Source organism: Scomber scombrus, chromosome 21 (assembly GCF_963691925.1).
Source record: "Scomber scombrus chromosome 21, fScoSco1.1, whole genome shotgun sequence".
Classification (NCBI taxonomy): domain Eukaryota; kingdom Metazoa; phylum Chordata; class Actinopteri; order Scombriformes; family Scombridae; genus Scomber; species Scomber scombrus.
In genome coordinates this window covers 2,406,124-2,418,767 of record NC_084990.1, presented here as the reverse complement: position 1 = coordinate 2,418,767, position 12,644 = coordinate 2,406,124, and the positions used below count along the sequence as shown (strand labels likewise).

Sequence of the window (12,644 nt, the reverse complement as noted above, 5' to 3'; positions counted from 1 at the left end):
AGTTGTGGGTTGTGTGTGTGATCTACATCGCAAACTATGGGCACGGGTGTTTTGATGTGCTAGCAACTACAGTCCCCTGAGATAAGAATGACTCGTGCCTCATAGGAAATGAGACATGTCACTGGCCTAGAAAAAGCTAAAGTTAGCTCGTTTTGAACAAGGTAACCAGGACAAGGTAAGCGTTACTGTTGCTAAGTTAAACAGTAACTCAAAACAAAAGGGGATGATGTCATTTGTAGTCAGGGTTAGTGTTATGGTCAGACTCTTTGAAATCAGAAAACTAGAAAGTCAATGAGTTTGCAGGGATGATAGAAACAGATCACCAAGAATGTTCTGTCCTCAGACTCCCACTGAGACTATTGATTGAGTTTCACAGCAGCGGCCTGATGTAACAGCTTACAGCACAAAGCTTCTAATATTGACTGTCCTACCTTATCTCTATGCAGGAATAGAATACCAATAAGCTATTTAACCGTTCAAGGGCAACTGAATATTTTGTAGTGGTCAGCCTATGGATGGAGGATGAGACTTATGCAAAACACCCTTCCTGCTCCTGAAAGTTGAATGGGAGTCTGGCATCACAATTATAGCACCTGCAGTGGAAATAAGCATTTGGATTGAATTTCTATGACAGAAATCTCTACAAAGAAAGATGACATGTCAGTTCTTACCCAGTGCTGCTTTCTCTTTTAACACATCTTTGAAGTTAAGGCCACAGTTGAGAGTTGAATCCTGGTAACAGAGTGAGGAATCTGCCCCGCTTCTGTCTGAGCTGATATTGAGGGGTAAAGCCTTCATTCCTCTGTTCCACGCTTCGGGGTCCCATACTGTCCATTTGACCAGGTCCTCCAACCGAACAATCACCTTCTCAGTCACTGCAATGACCTCGTCCTGCAGATACAGATACAAACAGTTTACAGTGGTGGGAGATGATAGGCATCACTTCTATGATAGAACAATAACCTGTTAATACTGATTATTTTGAATATGAGTGTTTTATGGCTGGATCACAATCATAAATGTATAATAAATTCAAACCACTTTCCTCACGGTAGCTAATGGCTGACACTGAAAAACAGACTGTCTTTCTTTTTTATTTCTTTTTTGCCTTTCAAAAACAACAAAGTGGTCTGTTAAATGTTAATGTTGAAATATATAATATAATAATAATAATAATAATAATAATATATAATATAATAATAATAATATTTGCCTTAAGACTTTATTTCCATTCATATCAAATCTTTGTATAATGCATTAATGTGACGTTCTTTCATAGGCGAAGCAGATGGTCACACTGAGCCTGATAGCATCCTGCTATACAACACAAGAGCCACAGCCTCTCAACAACATTTTATTCTTTCCTTTTATATATTTTTAATCTTTTATTAGCTTTTTATTTTGTTTATTTTGTTTATTTTATCATACCTACCTCTGTTGTTTCCTCATTGCAGATTCTTGAGAATTATAATAGCGTTTTCTGAGTTCCTGTTTTTTTTAAAGAGTTCCTGTTTTTAATGGTTTCCTGTTTTTAATGATTTCTTCTTTTGTTCTGAATATGTAAAGCACTTTGTGTTACATCGCCGTGCTGTACAAATAAAGTCGGATTGATTGAACAACCCACATTAGCTTTTCTGCTAAATGTGAACTGCTAATGTCAGTTAGCATGCTAGCAGGCTCGTTAAACATCATGTAAACATTAAGTATCCGTTGGATGCTGGTGTGGTTCTTACTCTTCAATACCACACAAACATTTCTGATATTTCCACAAAGATCTTGTATCTTATTAAAATGAAAAACTATTGACAATATAGTTTTATAACCATGTTGTCATTATATTTACTGCTAAAAGGGATGCACACACACACACACACACACACACACACACACACACACACACACACACACACACACACACACACACACACACACACACACACACACACACACACACACACACACACAGCATATAAAAGTTGCCTTTTCCCTACTCTCTCATCAGTTTCTCTTCAAGGATGCTGACAGACCAAATTACTAAATCAGCTTTAATTTTTAATGGAACAAACTTGATATCGAGTGACCTTGTTTGGGTTTGGTTTAGGATGCATCACTACTATTCAAGGCCTTGATCCCTACTGGGTACCTGGACTGTTTTACCAAATACATAAAAGATTCATTACCAGGATGAAGTGAGAAGGGAATTTAGATAGTACGGTTTCAGTCAGCATTAGTAGTCTCTAACAGAGGTACTGCATTATATTTAGTTCATTCTGTGGGATGTTTCTTGTTAGTTGATTGATTACACATTTATCGTAGAATTATTCAATACTAAAGTCATCAGTGTATAGCATTTTGATTAAATTCTACACAAATATGTATTGATTCGTCTTTGTCTTTGTCGTCTCTGTTCTCAGTGCTGTTTGTGGTCATGTGTGCGAGTCTGCTTTTTGCTGCTGTCATGGCCAGGCCTGCTTTAAATAGCAGTGAATCTCACTGGGACTTCACCTGCTTCACCTCCTCTCCTCTCTCTATTCAGAGTGAAGCTCCAAAGTGAAGCCTGAGCAGACATCACCTGGGTATTAAAACTGAGAAAGCCTCCTGGGAACATGGACAGATGGCTCAGAGCCACGAGACAGTTTAAATAGAAATAAAGTTAGAGTGCTCATTTTTTTTGGTGAAGAGAGTCAATCATGACCTCATTAATTCAGTACAATTACAATCAATCACAATTACGCACAAAAAAAGCTTTAAGGTGATTTTAATTAGTCAGGTCCATTGTCTAGCCTGGTTCTAGACGTCTGATTCATTGTTCAGTGATTGTTCAGTGGTTCAGAGCTCTGGTGTTGTGCTCCTTGATGACCGTTTCCTCTATTGGGAGACACTATCAACCAGTCACATGACCATCATTGTCCTACATAGTTAGTGACAGCGTAGGTTGTCGTGAGCTGAAATATTACGTTGATTAAAACTGACACTGCTTCTGGCAAACTGAAAGACACAATTAACCCTTTATCTAATATTAGGTGAGACAACACTGATGTCTATTGTGTAAAATGATCCAATAACTAAGATTAACACTCACAGTAGAAAATATCATTGTACTTCATCAGCTGCCTTTGCAATCATGTGTATAATTCACGCTGCTCACAAATGCACATATAGAATCTAATTTGAGTGCATTAATGTCACAGCTGCAGTGACATCACCTTACTACATGTGACACAGTTTCACTTCCAGTCACATACTCAGAGTGGCTAGGTCCTCCAAACTTTTCTGAGTTTTAACAAAGATCACAGTTTAACTTTCAAAACCTACTTGGTAAAGGATGGGGAACCTTTGTTGGCTTGTTTCAAAGAGGAACTACTAAATTACTAAAACTATGGTTTAATACAACAACGGAAGTTACTGCTGTGATCTCAGAACTTGACATATCTCTACAGAAAGGTCAGTGGGGAAACATACACAAGGATTAAGACAACTGTACACCGAAGGGAAAACAAAGGCAAACTATTACTCAAACGGTCTGCTATAAACATCCACCACAGTTTTACAGCCTGACGTCCTGATTCAACTTTGACCTACTGTACTTTACTTTACTCGTTTACAACCCGTTTGATTGCCTGAATGCTCCTGATTGTTGCCATGTTGAACCTATTTTTGGCCATGTCGCCAGGTCCAGAGAGCCCAATCATAATGAATTTGTTGAGAACAGTATTATCAGAATTGATTAAACCAATGAGCAATGAACATAAAAACCAAGTTGTAATAAAGTGAAGTTTTCAGGGAATGATCATGGACATATTGCCGTGAAACAACCCATCCATCATTGCTCACTTCCTTCCAATGACGTTTTTGTGGCTTAATAAAAACCATGATGCTACGATACCTCTGCCTTTGCTGTCATGATTCACACAGCTTCTAGAGGTCTTTGTCAGTTAAAGCTACTCTTACCTGTCTTGCATTTCACACAGCACTTTGAAAAAACTTGAACAGCAACAACCCCTCCTCCCTCCTATGTCCCACCCCCACACTCCCTTCCCCTCCACGAACGCGCACTATATATATATATATATATAGTTTTCTTTTCCCCCATGAGAGCGGCTGGAGGTGGAAGCCGTGTCCCGCTTTTGTCGGTCATTGTCAGTCGCTACTGTCTGTTTACGGCTATCTCCGTGGATCATGGATGTATTATAATTCCGGGTAGGGGTGCACGCGATTACGTAATGCGGAAGGGGAAAACAGGCAGGTCGCTCTGCCAATCATATCATTCGGACCGAATGATATGATTGGTCAGAGTTTTCACTGATTATTATGAGAATGGAATAATAATTAGTTTCTATGCCTGGTGGATCTCTCTAACATTTTAGAGTGCCATTACCTTATTAATAGCATTTTAACCTAAACAAAAACATTTGTAAAAATGTAACAAAGGTAAGGGTAGCTTTTTGTGTGTCTCTTTTTGGACATTTGAAAAATGACCAATTCTGTTGTTTTTCTTGGGAGTACAGGTCTTTGTTAGCGGGCTACAAGGACACTTGATAATAAGATATCATCAACTCCTGACCAAAATATCTACAGCATCAGTCATTTGTTCAAAGTCTTAATTTGATTACAATTTCCAACTTCCTGATGTGGTCATATGAAGAATGCCTGACCTCTATCAGAAACACTGGTGATTGTAACTTAATGTTGTTATTGCACTGCAAAACTCAAGTTAGTATCCTGTCTGCTTGCTACCATCGATCTACAGGGGTTACTTTTAACCATAACCATGATCTTTCCCTGACTTAGGGAAGGAAATTAGGGAAATGACAACCTATTATGTCATTTTGGTGTGAGACGTTTTTTTTAAGTTAACAAACTCTTTTCTAGATGCTTGAGATTTACAGTTAGAGAGGCAGCAGACTGTGATTAAACCAATCTCGTCAACACAAAGGCTGAACAAGATATCTCTAAGTCAATAGCAAAAACGGCCATGTTTCAGCATGTATGCGGGCACGGAGGCAGAACCCCAGGTGTAAATGTTGGGGATGGACCACGATGTACAAGAACTAGCTTACTTGTCAGTAAACAATCAAAACCATCCCAATACAACAAATTCTATGAAACAGCACATTCATAGTCAATGCAGCGGCAGAAATGAAGATCACAGGATTCATACAAACATTTGTTTCAGGGTAGTTTTTATGCTTTTGAATAAAACAGAAAATGTGATCCTTTGCTGCTGCCAGAAAACAAAAGTAATAAACAATGTAAAACAATGAAGAGGTTTTATATTTTCAGTACTGGTCGATTCATATAATTACAGTAACTGAGAGGAGAACAAGATGACACAGATTAGCTTGTTTCACAATATGTCTCAGAGTCAAGGTTTCCAAGAAATTCACAGAGAGTTACTGGATGAACATGTCAGTGTTTTGTTATGCAAGTGATGACATGATACCAAGTCAGCACCTAGTATCTCAGTGTTCTGGCACAGAAGAAATCATTGCCCCTCTGTATCAATAACACAGAATGTACTGATGGATTAGTGCAAAACAGGAAGCCTGTGTGAGTCAATTACTATTCTTGATACATTGTCTTGGTTTTCAATGCTGCAAAGAGGATCTACCATCACACATAATGCCAGTGTGTGTCTCTTATAATAACCACGTGTGATATCGTGAGTCATACTAACTGCTATGTGTAGAGATATAAAAAAACGGGGCCCGGTATAAAGCCGTGTGGTACACCACAAGAAATATTTTGTCAACATACTTTGTCAACAAACTACCCACACCATGGGAAACAAATAATCGGCTTTATTGAATAAGTAAAATATACTGTATTTGTCTGGTAAAGCTGCACTAATCAACACTTTACTATCTTAATCTTTATTTGTATAGCGCCAAATCACAACAAAAGTCATCTGAAGGCACTTTACACATAGAGCAGGTTCTAAACCGTACTCTTCAGTAACAGGAAGAAACCTCAGACAGAACCAGGCTCAAAGTGGGCGGCCATCTGCCTCGACCGGTTGGGGTAGAGAGGAGAGAGTGGAAGAATAAACAATGAATCAAATAATTTTATGTAATATGCACGGGTTAATTATTTTTAAGATGTTTTTTTAAACAAAAATGTATTATACAAGTAGTGTAGCTACTTCAGGGACTAGGTCAGTGCGTAGATTGTGTACGTAGTGAGTATGCAATCAAGAGAGAGAGAGAGAGCATGTGTGATGGTAAAGTTAGCTGTAACGTTATAGCTGTGAATGAAGCAGTACAATGTGTGTACAGTTTAGGCTGTTTATCGGTGAATAAACGCTACAACACCTCAAGGCCCAAGCCAAGTTCCTATAGGTCTTACTTGCCAGGGTATCACTGTTGTCAGAGAAGTCTGTCAAATGGTGGCCCCAACCACCACAACTGAAACCACAGGACGAGTTCTTCCTCATTACTCTCTTGGTTCACAATCTACTTCAGACCTGCAGTGTCTCCCTCCTCTGGCAGTGAGAGTAATTACACAAACACTGTCAACATCTTTGCAGACCCCTGGCGCATTATACTGTATGTGAGCCTGCCCCTGCCTCTAGTGACGTGATGCAGTTGACATGCAATGAGGACAACAGTCACAAACCAATCATTGCTGGTTGATGATGATACCACCGCCACCAGATTTAAGAACTCAGATATACTGTGAAGTACAGAGAGATGTACCTTCTGGTGATAGGCTTAATCAGCATTGTGAGAACTCATTTGTCAAGGGCTTGAATGTAACAGATGTTCATTTATATTTAACAGTCCCACACTCAAGTTTTAAAGAACTTAATCCTAGTTATGTTTTATGTGTAATGTGTTTTTATCAGCACAAATATGTTTATTTTAAATTTTAAAATTAAGCTTTTCAATTAAATGTGAATAGTTCTCATATTAAAAAATCAAATAATGGTGATACACTCAGTGCGAGAATGCAAGCTAACAGAACAGCACTGCAATGTATCCTAACAATGTGAAACTTAATATGTTCAATTTTTGTTGAGGCTGTATCAGAGACCAACTGACTGGTCTCATGTTTGAGGCCATAGTTGTTTGTGGCTTTTTTTAAATTTCCTCTTTCCCACTTTATCATGAAGTACTCTACTTACTGTACGTGAATGGGAAAAGAAATGTGAAACTTAGCAGTTGTCTATCACTGTGTACTCTGAGGATGATCCAGATACAGTGGGTATTACAGAAGTAGTGAAAATACATTATTTGCATGGTCAAAGTTCTGAACAGGCAAATTAGCTAAAAACCCACTTTACAGATACAATACCCATGATTAGTGTTGATTTTAATAACATTACATAATGTGATGTAGGAAGTGAAAGGTTTAGTGGTTGTCAATTGTTTCAATGGTTATAATGGTAACTGTACATGTTATTAATATGCTCTTTTTACAATGATACAACACATTCTGTGACCTGATTAGTATTACCCCTTCCTTTAACTCAGCTTTAAACCCTACCCCAATCAGGCCTGGTCTGACCTAATCAGAATACAGTGTTGGTACTATTTATGCTCAACCAAAGAAGGTTGTGAGGTGTTATATTTCTTTGATTGAAATTGAAACTGCTCCTAGCAACCACTGCTGTAGTATTCATTGTGTCTGAATAGACCCATCACTCCTCAACAGGAAGCAGTTTACTTGAAGACCAATTGGAATGAAATGGCATTTGGATCTGATTAGCAGGATATTATCCTCCTTGGGAGAGGGACCCCTCCTCTGTTACTCTTTTGGAGGTTTCTTTTATTCCCCCCATTATATATTTTTGGGCAGTTGTACTTATCCAAATGAAGGGTTGAGGGGCAAAGGATGTGGTATTGCTGTACAGATTGTAAAGCCTCCTGAGGCAAATTTATAATTTGTGATATTGGGATATATGAATTTAAAAAAAGACTTTCTAGGGTTGGAAATGTATAAGATAAACATTTATAACCAATAAGGTTTTGTCAAAAATGACACACAGTTCAGTGTGACTTTAATGTTTGAAAAAATGGGAAGTGGAGTAAACATGTGATTCTATTTATGTAAAAACAAGATCAATATGTGATTGTTTTTCATACAAGCTTATGTTTACAACAACCTGTATGTACACTAGAACTGTATTGATTAGTCAATTAGTTTGATATCTTGTCTGTCAAATGACAAACATTAACACTTCCAAGTTCTCAAATGTGAAACTTTACTTCTTTTCCTTGTTTGTCATTATATTAAACTTGGGTTTTGAACTGTTGGTCAGACATAACAACACATTTCAGGAAAATAACTGGCAGATTACTCGATAATTAAAACAAATGTTATTGGAAAATTGGAAATAAAAATCACAATGAGATTATTATTCAACTCTGGGTCTAACATAAATAGGAAATGACACATGTCTTTGAAGCCTGGCTGCGGCTAGTCAAAGGTTTTCAGGTCACAGACGTGGTAACTACAAATAACTAACTGAATCCAGACCTTTAAAGTAGTTTCAGTTTCACTGCTTAGAGCTGCACCCTTCCTTTGCCTTGTAAGGCATTGCTGCAGCCAAAAAACACCTTGCTTTGCATTATAACCAATGCATTTCAAAATATGAAATTACCTTGCTGGGTACTCCATAATATTGCTTTTACATTAATATTAATAGTGCAGGGAGCCTTGTTCAGTCACTGATGCTGTGAAATGAATCTGCCCACTGCAGCACTGTGACACAGTAACCTTCAGAAATGCCAGTGGCTCTTTTTAAGCCACAACTATTATTAATCAGTTCATAAAGATTGAAAGCAGTGAAGCACTATCACATTTCTGATTGGCTGCAGACTTGCACGCTGCACAGGAAAACACAGCATATCCCTTTAAAAACAACAGAGTCTCTAAATACTGATCTTCAAACATGATAGTGTGAGTTATAACTGTAACAGTGTTGGGACTTGAGTGTCAGTCTCTTGATAAGCATGTCATGTTTTTTCATGGGTTCAATGCAATGACACTTGCATGCAACGCACTCATGAGACACAAGAGAAAGTAATTTGGTGGTGTGCTATTATCTCACTTTACTTTGGCAGAGCATTAATTTCATTTGAAAGCGGATGACTAAACATGTCGACTCATATTCCGTCTTAACCTCCGAACACATTTTCAAGCACCAACCTGCCGACTTCACCTGTCACTTTGTGTATCCTGCACTCCCTCACCACAAACACAAAACACACATACTCATCATGCATATCGTACAGACAAAAGAAATAAAAAGGGCGTCTGATTTATAGTTATGTGTTATTTCATCACTCACTGAACTATGCCTGTAAAACATGAACAGACAGATTCAGCAAAATCAGTGTTAAAAAAACCCTCATATTTCATATACCTCAACTAATATCAAAACTAAAACAATAAAATATCATAAATGATCATATTCATTTTATGTGTGGGACCACACAGGGAACTGTTCAAGGAAGTCAGCCTCACGTTAATTTGTTGTGTAATCACATTGGTTTAGATAAAATGGAAATATGCGGCTTATTTTATCAGCTCGTTTTGTCACAACAGTCAGAAAGCGGAACAGATTGCTACATGTGATATGAATCACAAAATCTCTAATATGTGAGTCAGTTTCCCCTAAAAGCAGTCTGGCAAAGCAACAACAGCTTTTCAGCTAACTTCAGGGCTTTAAAAAAAAAAAAAAAAGCATAACAGGAAACAACATTCTAATGAATACAGTTTACAGAAAATGTAGCTGAAAAACTAACAAACTAAATGTGAAATGTCATTTCCTGAAATTTTAACACTGGTGGGTGGGTATGATTTATGATTTTTTTTAGGTGGGTGGGGTTCTGCTGGGAAGACTTGGACTCTCAGTCTATAAAAGAGTCCTGGCTATGCTCTTATGATCTCATAGAAGCAGTAGTTAAAATAATTGTCCCGCAATCATTTCTCTTTCTAATTGATAACTCTTTAAATCTCTTGAAAACTTTAACACTCATACAGGTGTCCCTTTAGTCAATATATTTTATATAACGGTTGTAAAAAGGCAAAACTTAGCTCAAATGTCTTACATAGAAGATGTGTTAGTAGTAGTAGTAATATCAAGTTTATAAACAGACCAAACTCAGTTCAGAATTCATACATTTCAAGATAAGCTAGCTAACGTTACAATTGGTCTAATAGGCTACAGTTAATAGTCCAGACCAGTTCAAAATTCTCACATTGTAAGGCAATATATTTACCAGCTAAGCTAATAATGAGCCTGCCGAACACTTGTTCACCTAAGTTTAAGGTCTATGAACACAGCCTTTCCTATAGGGTATGTAGTCACTTTCAAATGTTAGCATGTATGTCACTTTCAAATGTTAGCATGTCACTTTCAAATGTTAGCATTTGTCGCTAACAGCCGGCAGGGTAAAATAAACCTTAACACTCACACAGGTGTTCCTGTAGTCCATATATTTTATATAAGGGTTATAAAATGGCAAAACTTAGTTCAAATGTCTGACATAAAAGATGTGTTAGTAGTAGTAATATCAAGTTTCTAAACAGACCAAACTCAGTTCAGAATTCTTACATTTTCAAGACAGGCGAGCTTACATTACAGTTGGTCTAATAGGCTACAGTAAATAGTCCAGACCAGTTCAAAATTCTCACATTATTTACCAGCTAAGCTAAATAGGAGCCTGCCAAACACTCGTTCACCTAAATGTAATTTCTATGAACACAGCTTTTCCTATATATGTAGCCTAATGTAATTCACTTCCATAAATATGGGCTTTATGTGTTCAATATCATGAGCGACTGTTACTAAAAAAGAAACCCACCTACTCACTTTCAAATGTTAGCATGTGTCGCTAACAGCTCACAGTGTAAAATAAACCTGAACACTCACACAGGTGTTCCTGTAATCTATGTATTTTATATAAGGGTTATAAAAAGGCAAATCTGAGTTCAAATGTAATAGTAATATCAAGTTTTTAAACAGACCAAAATTCTTACATTTCAAGACTAAGCTAGGCTATTCACAAGACTAAGCTAGGCTATTCACAAGACTAAGCTAGGCTATACACAACACTAATATTCAGTAAATAGTCCAGATATACTACTCCTAATGCCATTCATTTCTGTAAATATGGGTTTTTTTGTGTTCACTATCGTCCGGCACGGTGTAGGGTAGATTAGGGTGATGATGTGGGACACTTTTTGTAATTCTGACTTATTTACATATGAATCATATACATTATATCAACACCTAATATCAATATGAAATCACTGAAATGTTTCCTTGTTAAATCAGAAGACATTTTTTAGATATTGTACTCAAAAAGGAACATGGCACTTATATTAATATTCCTTACTGTAGATTTAGCATTTTTAGCAGCCTTATCTGCCAAAACTTCCTTAAATGTGCGAACTGTAGTTTTTTTTTTTTTTTTAAACTAGCAGTCTGTATGTTCAAGTGTCATTTTAAACAATATCATTTACACAGTACGCATATACTAGTTAACTTAATAGACAAAGAGATAAATGCACTGGAGCTTAGTTGTCTAACCATGTTAGTCAATGTCCCATATTACCCTAACCCACCCTATCTTCTGGTAATATAAAAGTTGGTGGACCTAATGTCTGCTAAATATACAAGCTTTAATATTTCATAAATGTCCCATGGCACTGTGTGTGTATCTTCACTGAAAAATGAAGTTAAATTGCAGTTTACAACATTGGCTTTGCCTGGTTAAAAACAAAAGCGTCCAGCAAATGTTTACTAATGTTTGTTTGTTTTTAAAAAAAATCAAAAAAAATCTTTATAGGTCAAACTAGTTCGCAGACAGTCATAACATAATACAGGAAAGAGTGTAGTGGGTTTAATCACCTCGCCGTGACTGGCACTCCGCCCCTGCGGGGTGTCCTCTGGTAGAAAATAAAGTTTGGAGCTGGACAGCAGTTGGAGTTTGCTCCTCTCCTCCCAGAGCAGCTGCAGCTCGGCGATGCAGAGCGGCTCCCCCGGCTCACAGCGCACCAAGAAGAAGTCTCCCAGCGACACAAGCCTCCGTTTACCGTCAAGGTTAAACCGAAAAGCCTTGTAGAATATATACGGACCGTGTGAACCGCAAGGTGAACCTACCCACTGCAGGGGGGAAAAACAGCACATAACGCATGGTTATTTTTGACTAAGACCGAGAATAAAATCAACACCAACGTATAGACTACCTAATATGGTTTGTTCAATCCCGATAAGCTTTCACTTTATGAGCATCATCAAAAAAAGATTCATATTTCCCCATATCAACAACACATTACATGACGTACAACCCGCTTAATTACAGGTCGTATTAAAATATGAAGAAGTCATGATAAAAACGAGCCTATACCTTCAGTGAATCGGACTCCATCTCGTCTCCGCAAACTGATTAAACTCACAACATATTTCTCCAAAACTTGTGGGCTTTGAAGGGTTCGCACGGCGTCCTGGAAGGCTGCGTAATGAGAGCAGAGAGGAAACAGCTCGTCGTTAATATGAAGAGGAAACAGCTCTCACACACCACCGCTAAAATGCACAAAAATCACACCCAATATTCCCTCCTGACGCCCCCTTTACACACACTCATTTTATTTAAGGATCTTCATCCGGTGAAATCATTTTAAAATCAGAAATC

At 37.6% G+C, this 12,644-nt stretch overlaps 1 protein-coding gene across 1 annotated transcript in view; it reads right to left on the bottom strand.

The window, feature by feature from the left end:
• The window catches only part of LOC134003709 (AT-rich interactive domain-containing protein 5B-like), a 29,356-nt gene extending 16,958 nt beyond the window's left edge, over positions 1 to 12,398 (bottom strand). The window contains exons 1-3 of the mRNA XM_062442979.1: positions 12,360 to 12,398; positions 11,861 to 12,115; positions 672 to 891 (exon numbers count right to left, since the gene is read on the bottom strand). Coding sequence (XP_062298963.1) covers positions 672 to 891; positions 11,861 to 12,115; positions 12,360 to 12,380 — 496 coding nt within the window. The 5' untranslated portion in view covers positions 12,381 to 12,398. The remainder of the gene's footprint in view (positions 1 to 671; positions 892 to 11,860; positions 12,116 to 12,359) is intronic.
• Between the last annotated feature and the right edge of the window lie 246 nt (positions 12,399 to 12,644).